General features: G+C 42.6%; 1 protein-coding gene across 2 annotated transcripts in view; it reads left to right on the top strand.

The window, feature by feature from the left end:
- Nucleotides 1–11510, top strand: part of g3bp2a (G3BP stress granule assembly factor 2a) — a 29892-nt gene extending 18382 nt beyond the window's left edge. The window contains exons 5-12 of one of the 2 annotated variants that reach the window (XM_060851359.1): nucleotides 1547–1634; nucleotides 3039–3141; nucleotides 4705–4885; nucleotides 5301–5402; nucleotides 5727–5829; nucleotides 7064–7189; nucleotides 7779–7897; nucleotides 8507–11510. In XM_060851359.1, coding sequence (XP_060707342.1) covers nucleotides 1547–1634; nucleotides 3039–3141; nucleotides 4705–4885; nucleotides 5301–5402; nucleotides 5727–5829; nucleotides 7064–7189; nucleotides 7779–7897; nucleotides 8507–8779 — 1095 coding nt within the window. In that variant the 3' untranslated portion in view covers nucleotides 8780–11510. The remainder of the gene's footprint in view (nucleotides 1–1546; nucleotides 1635–3038; nucleotides 3142–4704; nucleotides 4886–5300; nucleotides 5403–5726; nucleotides 5830–7063; nucleotides 7190–7778; nucleotides 7898–8506) is intronic. The other variant, XM_060851360.1, reaches the window with a different exon arrangement.
- Nucleotides 11511–12107: the final 597 nt, after the last annotated feature.

Below are 12107 nucleotides of genomic sequence, written 5' to 3'. Positions count from 1 at the left end.
CCCACTGGTTCTCACCTACCACCCCACCAACCTGCATATACAGCGTATCATCTGCCGTCATTTCTGCCAACTCCAAACGGACCCCACCACCAGGGACATATTTCCCTCCCCTCCCCTATCAGCGTTCCACAAGGACCACTCCCTTCGTGACTCCCTCGTCAGGTCCACACCCCCCACCAACCCAACCTCCACTCCCGGCACCTTCCCCTGCAACCGCAGGAAATGCAAAACTTGTGCCCACACCTCCTCCCTCACTTCCCTCCAAGGCCCCAAGGGATCCTTCCATATCCGCCACAAATTCACCTGCACCTCCACACACATCATTTACTGCACTCGCTGCACCCGATGTGGCCTCCTCTATATTGGGGAGACAGGCCACCTACTTGCGGAACGTTTCAGAGAACACCTCTGGGACACCCGGACCAGCCAACCCAACCACCCCGTGGCTCAACACTTTAACTCCCTCCCACTCCACCGAAGACATGCAGGTCCTTGGACTCCTCCATCGCCAGAACATAACAACACAACGGTTGGAGGAAGAGCGCCTCATCTTCCCCCTGGGAACCCTCCAACCACAAGGGATGAACTCGGATTTCTCCAGTTTCCTCGTTTCCCCTCCCCCCACCTTGTCTCAGTTGATTCCCTTGAACTCAGCACCGCCCTCCTAACCTGCAATCCTCTTCCTGACCTCTCCGCCCCCACCCCACTCCGGCCTATCACCCTCCCCTTGACCTCCTTCCACCTATCACATCCCCATCGCCCCTCCCCCAAGTCCCTCCTCCCTACCTTTTATCTTAGCCTGCCTGGCACCCTCTCCTCATTCCTGATGAAGGGCTCTGGCCCGAAACGTCGAATTTCCTGTTCCTTGGATGCTGCCTGACCTGCTGCGCTTTAACCAGCAACACATTTTCAGGACTGGACTCTAAATGTTAACTCTGTTTTTCTCTCGACAGATGCTGCTAGACCAGTTGAGTTTCTCGGGCACTTTGTTTTGGTTTCATAGTTTCTTCACATGTGTGTATTTTTTATTCATGCTTATTCACCTGATCTCAGTCTCTGATTAACTCAATGAAGGTTCTATTTCTTTTTTATCTCTGAAACCTGGCAACAGCCAAATCTGGTGCAGAATTGTTTGTAGGATGGTGGTTTTGAAATGCTGTACCTGTTCATGACTTCTTCCTCAGTCCAGCAATGTCACTGACTCCTCTGTTCCAAATATTTTTAATCTTTGCATTGTTCATCAATAACTAGATTACGCCTGTGCAGATTTTTATTTGGTTGGAATAGATCTGCTGTGAATTTATTTGACCACTGAAGATCTTGAGTGTAATTTTCTTGCGTCATTTCAAGGTCTCTTTCATGCCAATAGGTAAAACCACATGTATTATTCCAGTTTGTGGGAAGAAATGCTTAATGAGAAAGTTAAGTTTGAATTCACCTAAGGATTGTTGTAATATGTGATGAGCTTTATGATTATTATTCAATACAAGATTATTATATTTGCTGAGATTAACATGTTCCCTTTTTTCCCCTAAAATTACCGCAGGGCTCTGTTCCAAACAAATTTTATGTCCATAATGATATATTCCGCTACCAGGATGAAGTCTTCGACTCAGATGCAGAATTGGAAGAAGGTAATGAGCCAGGAATGTGCGTTGCCCAATGGGGATTAAGTTGTAGGTTGAAAATGCATGGATTAATATCAAAAAAAAGGACAGTAATTCAATGTTATAGTGTTCCTGTGCGGAATATAAGTCAAGAAAATCCTGCAACTGATGTTTTAGAAGCATTTGAGATAGTTTAACTTGCCTGACACACACACGGTGGTTTGATCAAACATAAGTTACTGCCGTATTTACTTAGCTCCACCTTGACTTGAGAGTTACAGGCATTCTGTAAAAAAACAGATTGGAGTCCTATGTTATAGATAGTAGCTATCCCCCATAATGACACTGATATTCCCGACCCTCCGAGTATATGAGGAAGAGCATGCATTGCATACACATGGTATAGCGAACCCCACTGGTTCTCCCTGGGGTCCACTCCTAAGACAGCCAAGGAAACAGTAATTCCTTCTTATGAAAATGGATTCTCTGCATATAGCCCACACCTGGCAGGTAGCTGAGATCTTAGCCACTAACTGCCTCTGCACAATGCCATTCTCTCGCTCTCACTGGCTCTCACTGGCTCTCTCGCTCTCACTGGCACTCTCCTCCTCCTCCTGTCTCTCTCTCACACACACACACACCCCTGTCCCAAATTACAATCAGCACTGGTCCCTGAAGAATGAGGATATAAATTTTCCTGCTTCTGGCATTCATCAGTCAATGAAGAGAAGTAGAAGGGTGTGTGTCTGCTTTCTTGCCAATATATTTTGATTGCTGTGGCACATCATGTTTAACTTTCCAAGATTAACCTGATCCAGAGATCTGCTGAGTTCACTCCATCTTGCCAGTGGGACTTCTGGTATCTGGCTGTTGTGATGCTGGGGTGTCTCTAGCAACTTGTCCTAGACCCAAGCATGTTCCACCTATTCCTGTCTACTTTGTATCATTTCTGATATATTTCCTCCATATCCCTCCCATGTATAATTAAAACGTTCTTACTAGAATGTACTCGCTCCTCTCCTCTGACCTTCCTCGCCCTTCTCTTCCCTCTTGACGCAATGTTTTGGTTTGTTCTTGTTTTATTTTTAAAACAGTCGAACTTGAAGGCCCCCTATTTCTTGTCTCATGCTCATGGTCCTGTTCCTCTGCAGTGAGTAATTCAGCAGAACAGCAGTGGAACTGCAATGCATCTTGTGGTGCTGCACATGTGGGTCTTGGCAAGAAATCCAGGCTGTGGCAATTTTTTTTTAACGTAGGCAACCATGGAATGTCTGAAGGTTATTTGTGCTAAACCACTACTTAAGCTTTTGTGAAGTTTGAATGTATTCAAAGCGTAATTCAAAGCATTTAGATGTTTTACTACTATTGTCTGTGTTGAAATGAATGCCTCAATAAATTGATCTCCTCCTTAAGTTAGTTTGCATTTTTCAGAATCTGAAGAGGAGTTTGAGGAAGGAGCTGAGGAACGTCCGCTGTCTCCCGAGCCTGTGCAGGAAACTACCAACAATACGTATTATGAGTCTCACACTGTCAGGTAAACCCTAAATCAGTAAAAGGTAATGTCACCACAGTTCCATAGGGTTGCTCTGACATTAGAGAGAGGTTCAACCTGCAGATCACCATCCCTCAGTTCATTATAAGAATAGTGATTACAGTTGACAGCAACAGAAAATAGTAGATGCTGTGAACCTGACCTAAAAACAAAATGCTGCGGGAAAGCTGGTCCAGCAGTGAAGTGAAACTCTGTGTAACATTTCAGATCTGTGACCCTCTGTTACTTCTGCTGGAAATGTTATTTACCTGAAACAACCTCATGGAAACGAGATTGTTTGTTTTCTAAGCTTGCTGCTGGATTTGTGCACAGTCATTTTGGGTGTTTTAAAGCTCATCTCAACTGTGTGAGCCTTTTTGTATTAATTCGGGGAACAGGTCATGGGCACAACCTTATGGGTAAGGGGTCAATTGTTTACAGCGAAGGGTGTTTTTTTTTCACTGGGAGGCCAGTGAGTATCTGGATTTTTCGACCCCAGTTGGATGCTCAATCATTGAATATATTTAAGGCTGAAGGAGTTTTTCTGGTCCCTTAGGGAATTGATGATATGGGGAGTGGGCATGAAAGTGGAGTTGAGCAAGGTGTTTGGGCATGATAGAGTGACTATGTAGGGGTGAATGGTCTACTCTTAATTCTTAAACTTTTAGGATGATTTTTGCAGGAGTCTTTGAATTAATTGGCATCAATGGTCAGTGCCAACCATTTATATTCCAAATGGCAAATTGATCAGATGTTGAAAAGATTTCTTAAGTATTTGTGGCCCCCTGAATCATTCTAGTGTATAGCACTGCCACATTACACCATCCTATAGTTCCTCTATTATTTTATTCATTCAAACGATGTAGCTGAATATGACAAGGGCCAGCATTTCTCATCCACCTGCAATCTGTCAATCAGGCAGCATATGTTATTCTTAAATGTGATCTAACTAAAAGAAGTACCTTTGCATTATCATTCCATTTTGTTTGGATTGCAATTTGTTCGCAACTAGTACATTATATTTTCAATCTTCATGCTGACTTTGAATCACTTTCACAAAGTGAACTGATTTCTATTGAATGTTTCTGTGCATGGCGCCCCAATGAACAATATTTCAACATTTGATGTTAGATTAGATTAGATTATTTACAGTGTGGAAACAGGCCCTTCGGCCCAACAAGTCCACACCGACCCGCCGAAGCGCAACCCACCCATTCCCCTACATTTACCCCTTTGCCTGACACTACGGGCAATTTAGCATGGCCAATTCACCTAACCTGCACATCTTTGGACTGTGGGAGGAAACCGGAGCACCCGGAGGAAACCCACGTAGACACGGGAAGAATGTGCAAACTCCACACAGTCAATCGCCTGAGGCAGGAATTGAACCCGGGTCTCTGGCGCTGTGAGGCAGCAGTGCTAACCACTGTGCCACCGTGCCGCCCACCATTGCTCTGACTGAGGTGAGAGCACGCGTGCAGAACTATTTTGGGCTTTTTCTCTATAGAGTTTTGATATGCTACCTTGAGGTATGTCTGAATGTCACTGTTTTGTTTTTGTTTAAAGCAATGGTGTAGAGGAAACTGTGGAAGAGGCAGCTCCTGAACCTGAGCCTGAACCTGACTCAAACACTGAGGAGGTAAAACCAGATCCGGAGCTGCCCGAGAAGAATGTGGAACAGTTGGAAGAGAAGGCTCCCTCTCCAGCCCCAGTGGAACCAGTTTCTCAAGCACAAGAGACACCCAAGGTTAATGTCAATTATACTGGCTGTGTGGGTTACTCTTAGTGGCAGGTGTAACGTGTCCATTATTTTGTAAATCATTCCCTAATTTATAAACCAAAGTGTTTTTTGAGTAAAACGTAGACTTTGCGTACAGACAGGGCTTCAAAATGATGCAAGTTGTACGGAGTGGTTAGTTAACCGAGTATTTATATTAAATCATAGTTACTAAAGGTTAAAAGTGAATGGTAAGTTGTAGCAGTTTACGTTGACTGTAACACCATTGAAATAGATGTATTAAATGCAATTGCCCTATATAATTAGCACCAATAAGCTACCAGACTGCAATTGTACCCTATTTAAAGGCTCAGGAACTTTTTTATATTTGAGGGAATGCTTTATTTCTTGATAGTAGCATAGGTATGTGTTGCATTCTCTGCAGGCTTTCTCCTGGGCCTCAGTGACCAGTAAAAATCTGCCTCCTAGTGGTACAGTTTCTTCCTCTGGAATTCCTCCCCATGTTGTTAAAGCACCAACCTCACAGGTAATCTGTGAATGGACTTGCATATCTATATAAAAATAATTCAAATATGCTTTTCTTCAAAAGAAAAGCTTAGATATTCTGTCTGTTTTTCAATTTGGATTAGGTAACTATTAACTTTTTTAAAAACTGCAAGCATAGATATTTTTGTTAGCTAATGTTAGTACATACCCTTGATAAAGTAATGTCAGTCAATTACAAGGGGGAGACTGCTTTTGCTTTAGGCAGGAAGCTGCTAATACAAGGCGTTGTGAAAGAAGCATGTTGAATTAAGCCACTGTAGCAACTTCACTCCTCCTCTTTCCTGTCTCCCACTTTTAATTGCAGCCAAGAGCAGAAGCTAAAACCGAAGTGCAGGCTCAGCCCCCGCGGCCCCGTGACCAGCGTCCTCGTGAGAGGCTGGGCTTAGTGTCCAGAGGACCCAGAACAGGTCAGCAGTTATTGTACTCTTTGGATTTCCTTCAGAGCATTACAGCAGTAAAGGTTGGAAAGGCTTTCCACACCCAGCATGATGAGGTTTGCATGAATTACCAGGACAGGCAGGTACGTCCAATCAGGAAGTCAGAAGAATCTTCTTTCCCCAGAGAACAAGGAGAAGGGAGTGGTTGAAGTGAATAGTGCAGAGATATTTAATGGGAAACAGGATCAGCACAAGTGAGCAAAAGGAGCAGAAAACCATGATAGGGTTAGTAGAAAACATACGGTGGAAATTGTTTATAATGTGCAGAAGCAGCAGCATGGATCTTCAGTGCCAAATAGTCTGTTGGTGTTTGGTTCATTTGATGTTAGGGCAGGTACTGTAATGATTGGATCAGAAGCAACAGAAGCCGACACTTGATGGTGTCTGTGTGGCTGACTCCACTTTTTCATTTGGATTTGCTTTCGGCTCAGTCCATTGTTAGATAAGATAACTGGAAGTCCCATCTGTCTGCTGAGCTGCAGTGTAGTCTAAGCTTCACAATCTCAGGGCAGGGCATAGGACTCTGAGGCAATCCTGAGAATGCTTAGCGCTGAGACTAGGATGACCAAGAAATTGAAAATTAAGAATGGAATGTTCATGTAATCTGGCAAAAACATCAAAATGAAATGTGAAAGGTAGATACAGGTCAGATGATTTCCTTGATAGGGGAATTTAGCACAGTTTAAAACTAAGGGGATACCACTGAGGTCTGAGATGAGGAATATTTTTACGTAGATGGTTTTGAAACCCTTGGAATTCTGTCATAGAAGGCTGTGGAAACTCCATGTTTGAATATGTTGCAGTTAGAGATTTACAATCAGAATTCAGTGTTGTACAGGCTAATAGGGATAGTATGAGTTAAAAACTTTGGAGTCTTCGGTCAGCCATGATTGTAGCAAATAGCAGAGCAGGCTCGACAGGCCTGTTCCTGTGGTACATCAGCAAATGTCTGGAAGCTGAACCTGTGTTAGCGGTAGACTTGGGGAAAGGTGGGTCTCTGGCAGTATCAATACAGATTGAGAAGAGAAGATCCAGTTACAGTTAGATCAGAAAGACTGATACTCAGCTTTGAAATGTTATATAACCTTTTTAATTGTTCTTAAAGGAATCTGTTTGTAAGTTATGGATGATGATTGTTGTCAAATTTGAAATGGAAATATTGAGTTTTTAAGCTAATATGAAGCGGATTTAATTTGAGTTGCAGGTCGAGAAATGGAATCAAATGAGGTTGAGAGTCGTCGAATCATCCGATACCCAGATAGTCACCAGCTCTTTGTTGGCAACTTACCCCATGATATTGATGAAAACGAACTGAAAGACTTTTTTATGAGTGAGTAATTAGTGAAATAACTGAAGTCCAATTTGAAAAAAGCTAAAATCTTAACAGTGATTGATTCCTTACTGATTAGGGATAGGTTATCCTATTGTATTCTAACCTTGAAATCGATGTCTTCAATCTTTTACTGAGCAGTGGTTTACTGTAGCTTCATGTTTGTATATGTTTGATCTCCGGTGTTGTGTATGTAAAGTTCTTGAACTCTGCAGAAGTGTCATAGGTGACCTCTGTATCAGCTGGCCAAGGCAGATAGATGCAGTTGGTATATTGTTTATTCATTTTGGGTGAGGAGAGGAAAGAAGCCAATATTGCAACCACATTGATGAACCAAGTCATGTCGTATGGGTTCTGTGAAACCGGTTGATAGCAGGGTGATTAATAGGCTTGCTTGTAACTGGAGGAAAAAGAATATTCAACTTTAATAGCTTGTCTGAAGCCTGTTGGGTTCATACGCCATGTTACTCTAACTCCGGTTTTTCATAGTAATTAATGGCTGTTTCTTCAGCCTGCTGAAGTATTGACCAGCCATTGCGTTGTTGCTGTGTTTGCATTGTTCAAACCTGTTTCTTTGCATGCTGCGTAGGTTTTGGCAACGTGGTTGAACTCCGCATTAATACAAAAAGCAGTGGAGGAAAGCTGCCCAACTTTGGATTTGTGGTTTTTGATGATCCTGATCCTGTTCAGAGAATCTTGAGTGCCAAGGTAAGAAAAATGAAATAATTGTGCATTTCCGTAGTGCCTGTGATGGGGTCACCCAGCATGATTTAGAGCCACTGAAATACATTAGAAGTGCAGTTGCTGTTGAAATGTAGGAAATGTTGAAATGCAGCAAGTTACCACAAGCAGCAGTACTTGTAAACAGATGGGATTTCTTATCCTGTCATGCCTGCTAGAAAGAACAACGTGGAAGTGCACTTCTACTCAGGACAAGGCTTGCATTTCACTACAGAGCTGATAGTTCGATTAGAAGAAAGACATGCATTTCTATCACAGCTTCAGGACATCCCAAAAACTTAGGAGACAAGGCAGGCCCTTAGCACAGAGCCAGATCTCTCTCATAACAATGCAGTCGTAAATGCAAATTATTTGGCCAGTGCAGTGTTGGTTGAATGATGATTGTTCACCCCAGGAGACCTGGGGGCTGGAAGAGGTACTGCCCTTCCCTATCCCTCTCTCGTCAGGCAATCATGTGGGGAATTGAACCTGTCTGACTGAAATAGCTGCATCACTGCAAATATCAGGGTTTTTTTTGAAAACTTGAGTCGGATAAATGTTCAGCAAGCACGCTAACACTGACATCTGTGTTCACAGCCGGTCATGTTCCGAGGCGAGGTCCGCTTAAACGTGGAGGAGAAGAAAACCCGGGCTGTTCGTGAAGGAGAGCGTAGAGGCGGCGATGACCGTAGGGATAACCGCCGCAGCGACAGAGGCTCTGGTCTACGCGGCATGATCGGTGGTGGGATGATGCGAGACCGTGACTCCCGTGGACCTCCGCCCAGAGGTGGCATGGCACAGAAGCTGGGTCCTGGACCGGGCAGAGGGGGGCTCCCCAGTGAAGGTCGGTTTGCTGGACTCCGTCGCTAAGCACCACCACTCCCGATATCTCGCTGGTGACACCGCACTCTTCGTTTACTCTCTCTCTTTGTTTTTTGCGTTATTGTTAATTTTGGCTTTGGAATGTGACACAGCCTGTTTTTCATCTCTCTGTGAAAACAAGCCTTCTTTTTACCAGTTACATCAAAGTGATCATTTTCCCTATTTTTGGAACAGGATTTAAGCAAAAAAAAAACATTGTATAAGAACTTGGAAAAATAAACAAAAGGCTTTGATTTAATTGGAACCCATTTTAAAGGTCTGAAGATTCACCATTTAGAAACAAAAACCAATCTCAGGCCTTTGGTGCAACTTGGCTGCTTTATATCATAAATGTGTCAAGTTTCTGCCCAATAATATTGAGAAAAACAAATTGGTGCAATTGGAGAAGCTAGCCTTGATATTTTTCTTTTTAGAAAATACTTCGCTCAAGAGTTTGTGTTCATGCACTCATCAGAATGCACTAATGGGTACTCTTTAAAGCATCATTCGCCATGGCAACTGCAGGAGGAGACGGGTGAAAATCCAGCCACTGTCCTCTTCGGCAGGGAAGGAATGACTGACCAGATGTGGGCTTTGAATCTTATATACTTGCTGTGACCGACATGTTTTCCCACATCTGTAAACCTTAATGGACAACGTTTGAATCAGTTTCAGATGGAGGTGGATTTTTTTTTCTTCGAACTAAAAATTAAAATACAAAAGCAATTGTGAACAAGTTAACAGCCCTGAACTTGAGTTTGGTGGCATGTCCTCTAATTTTTCTATCTACCCCACTGCAATACAGGGATGCCTCGCTGCTCACTACCAATTTTCTTTCCCTCAATCTGTGCAGTTATGAATGTGCAGCGAAAATCATAGCTAAACTTTACTGTTTTAGTTCTTTCAATGTGTAAAGAGCATGATGGTGCCTTCTATTGATACGTCATTCCAGTCTCGCTGGCAACTCTTCTACGGATTGTACTCACCGCTGTTGTACAAAGCCAAACCGCTGTAGAACCTTACGGAATCACTAGTGTGTGACAAAATACAAAGATGCGGAAAGCTGCAGAATCCTGGCTTGTGGGTGGGGTAGGGCTGGGGGAGGCAAGAGCAAAACAAAGTATTGAAGAAAGAAGAAAATTGCACAATATCCATTCACCTGTTCCAAGCTGTTGTTTGTTTTATTTTTGTATCATTCCTGCAACTAAAGGTTGTTTCTGTTTGACTTCGGGAAATTAGGAATTTAAAATCAAAACCCATTGTTGCTACCGTTTTGAAAAATATGCAAAAAGTATGGTCGTGCACATGCATTCATCTGCACAAAGTGTTGTCTGACATGTGCTCATCTATAAGGTTTTGAACCAGTCTGTGTAAAGCAAAGCCCTGAGGGAGAGCTACATTATGCAAAGGTGAAAACTGCTGTGTTTTTGTTTCGAAACAAAGGAGAAACAGTTTGACCGACGTAAAGGATACTGCAGCTTTTAATCCAGACTCAGCAGCTGTCTGTGCTCCATCTACTAAACACCAGTTTAGGGGTGTGCGTTAAACTAACATTTGTGAGCTTGGTACAGGTGAAAGCTGCTGATCGGGATGAGGAATGTCATTAAGTCACAGCTTCTAGCAGCAATGCACATTTATCAGTAACGCAGTGATTTGTTTACATGCACAGCTTGAGGCTGTCACCTGTTGACTGTTCCACAAAACTGACAGATACACAGTAACGTCTACTTGTTCCAAATGTTGGTGGGAAGGATTATTGTGTCTGTTGGTTTTGACTTTTGTTTGAAAATTTCTGAGGTCTTCCTTGTTTTGATGGTAGTCTTGCACTATTTCTCAAATTCTGGGATACATTAGTAGTTTTTGTGTTTTCAATCTAATTGTTTAAACTTTTTGTTTTCCCCCTGACTGATTACTTCAGATCTATTAATGTGGCCTGGAAATATTGTACTTGAAGTTTCCATCGGGCAAGGAAGGGTTGCGTGTGTCTCTTTTTTTTCTCCCCCCTCCCTCACCTCAATCTTACTTGAAACCCTCGCCCTGGACACAGAACTTTGGTTTCAGTATGATTTGCACAAGTTCATTGCCAAGCAGTTTACCAGAGTTTGACAGATTTCTGCTGTGCTATTTGCTACACCTCACCAGCATTGAACTTCACTTTCTCTTCAAACCACTTCTGGGAATGAACACCGTCCACAGGAAGTGCTTGCGTATAAGTTTAGTTCACTTGAGAAAGATGAGCCATCCTTCAATCTGGCTTGCTTCTCACCATCTTTAAGTATTGATCAAACCAACAAAAAAGAAAATCAACAATCTGGAAACATCAGAATGTGGTGACTTCCTGGGGATTTGTTCACTGAATTTAATTGTGTGCTGTAGTCCTGTTTCCCCATTCCCTAGAGTCGTCAATAATACCCCTGAAGCAAAGTTAGGTGACTTCTTCCACTAAGAGTGTTATTACTGGGTGGCACTAGATGCTGGTTTATGTTACTGTAATGGAGCAATATCATTCCATTTTTGCCAATGGGTTGGGCTTTTACCACCTTGGCTTTTGTGGGTATTGTAGATAATGGTTTTCCATCTTAAAAAAGCTGATATGTTTGACCATCTTATGCTGTTAGAGCATAGTAATAGTTACACGTGTTGCAGGTGGCAAATCTTCGTTTTTGATTTTCATTTTGAATGTGTTGGACTAAACATACAATAAACTACTGATATCTGAAGCATTCAAATTAGTCTTCAGTTTCTGTAATTCTTGTGTCATGGTTTTAGAACTTGCACCTTTCATTCTTCAAGATATTCCACCAGCAAATGGAAAACTTTTCAAACTGTAAACACTTTGGCTCTATTGATGCAGATGACGTGTTCAATTTGATATTCAGCAAGATCCCACAGGCAGGTGGATGATGAATAGTGATAGTTGTTGAGAGATCTGTGTTCAACCATCAGAACATCAATAGCTCAAGAGCCTGCTCCACCGTTCAATACGTTCACAGCTGAGCTGATCTGATCTTCTCAACTCTACCTCCTTGTCTGTTCCCTGTGATCCTCAACCCCACCCCACCCCCAGTAGGTCAGCACAGGACAACTCCCTGTTCTTTGTGAAAGGCCACAAAGGCTTTTCTGTACAGCAGGACAGTCGAATGGAATCGTTTAGATGTAAACACTTTAAACTCCAATTATACTTGAGCTTCTGACTTGAATGCAAACATGACTAGTGAATTTGTGGCTTATGCTCATTTTAAGGACACCCAAATCTGTGTAGATATTGACAGGAAAATGCTGATATATGTTCCTTCCCAAACAATATTCATGAGTTGATGTATTTCCAAAAGGCCCA

Source organism: Hemiscyllium ocellatum, chromosome 36, assembly GCF_020745735.1.
Source record: "Hemiscyllium ocellatum isolate sHemOce1 chromosome 36, sHemOce1.pat.X.cur, whole genome shotgun sequence".
Lineage (NCBI taxonomy): Eukaryota > Metazoa > Chordata > Chondrichthyes > Orectolobiformes > Hemiscylliidae > Hemiscyllium > Hemiscyllium ocellatum.
Note: the sequence above shows the minus strand (reverse complement) of the source record. Positions and strands in the feature narration are given on the sequence as shown.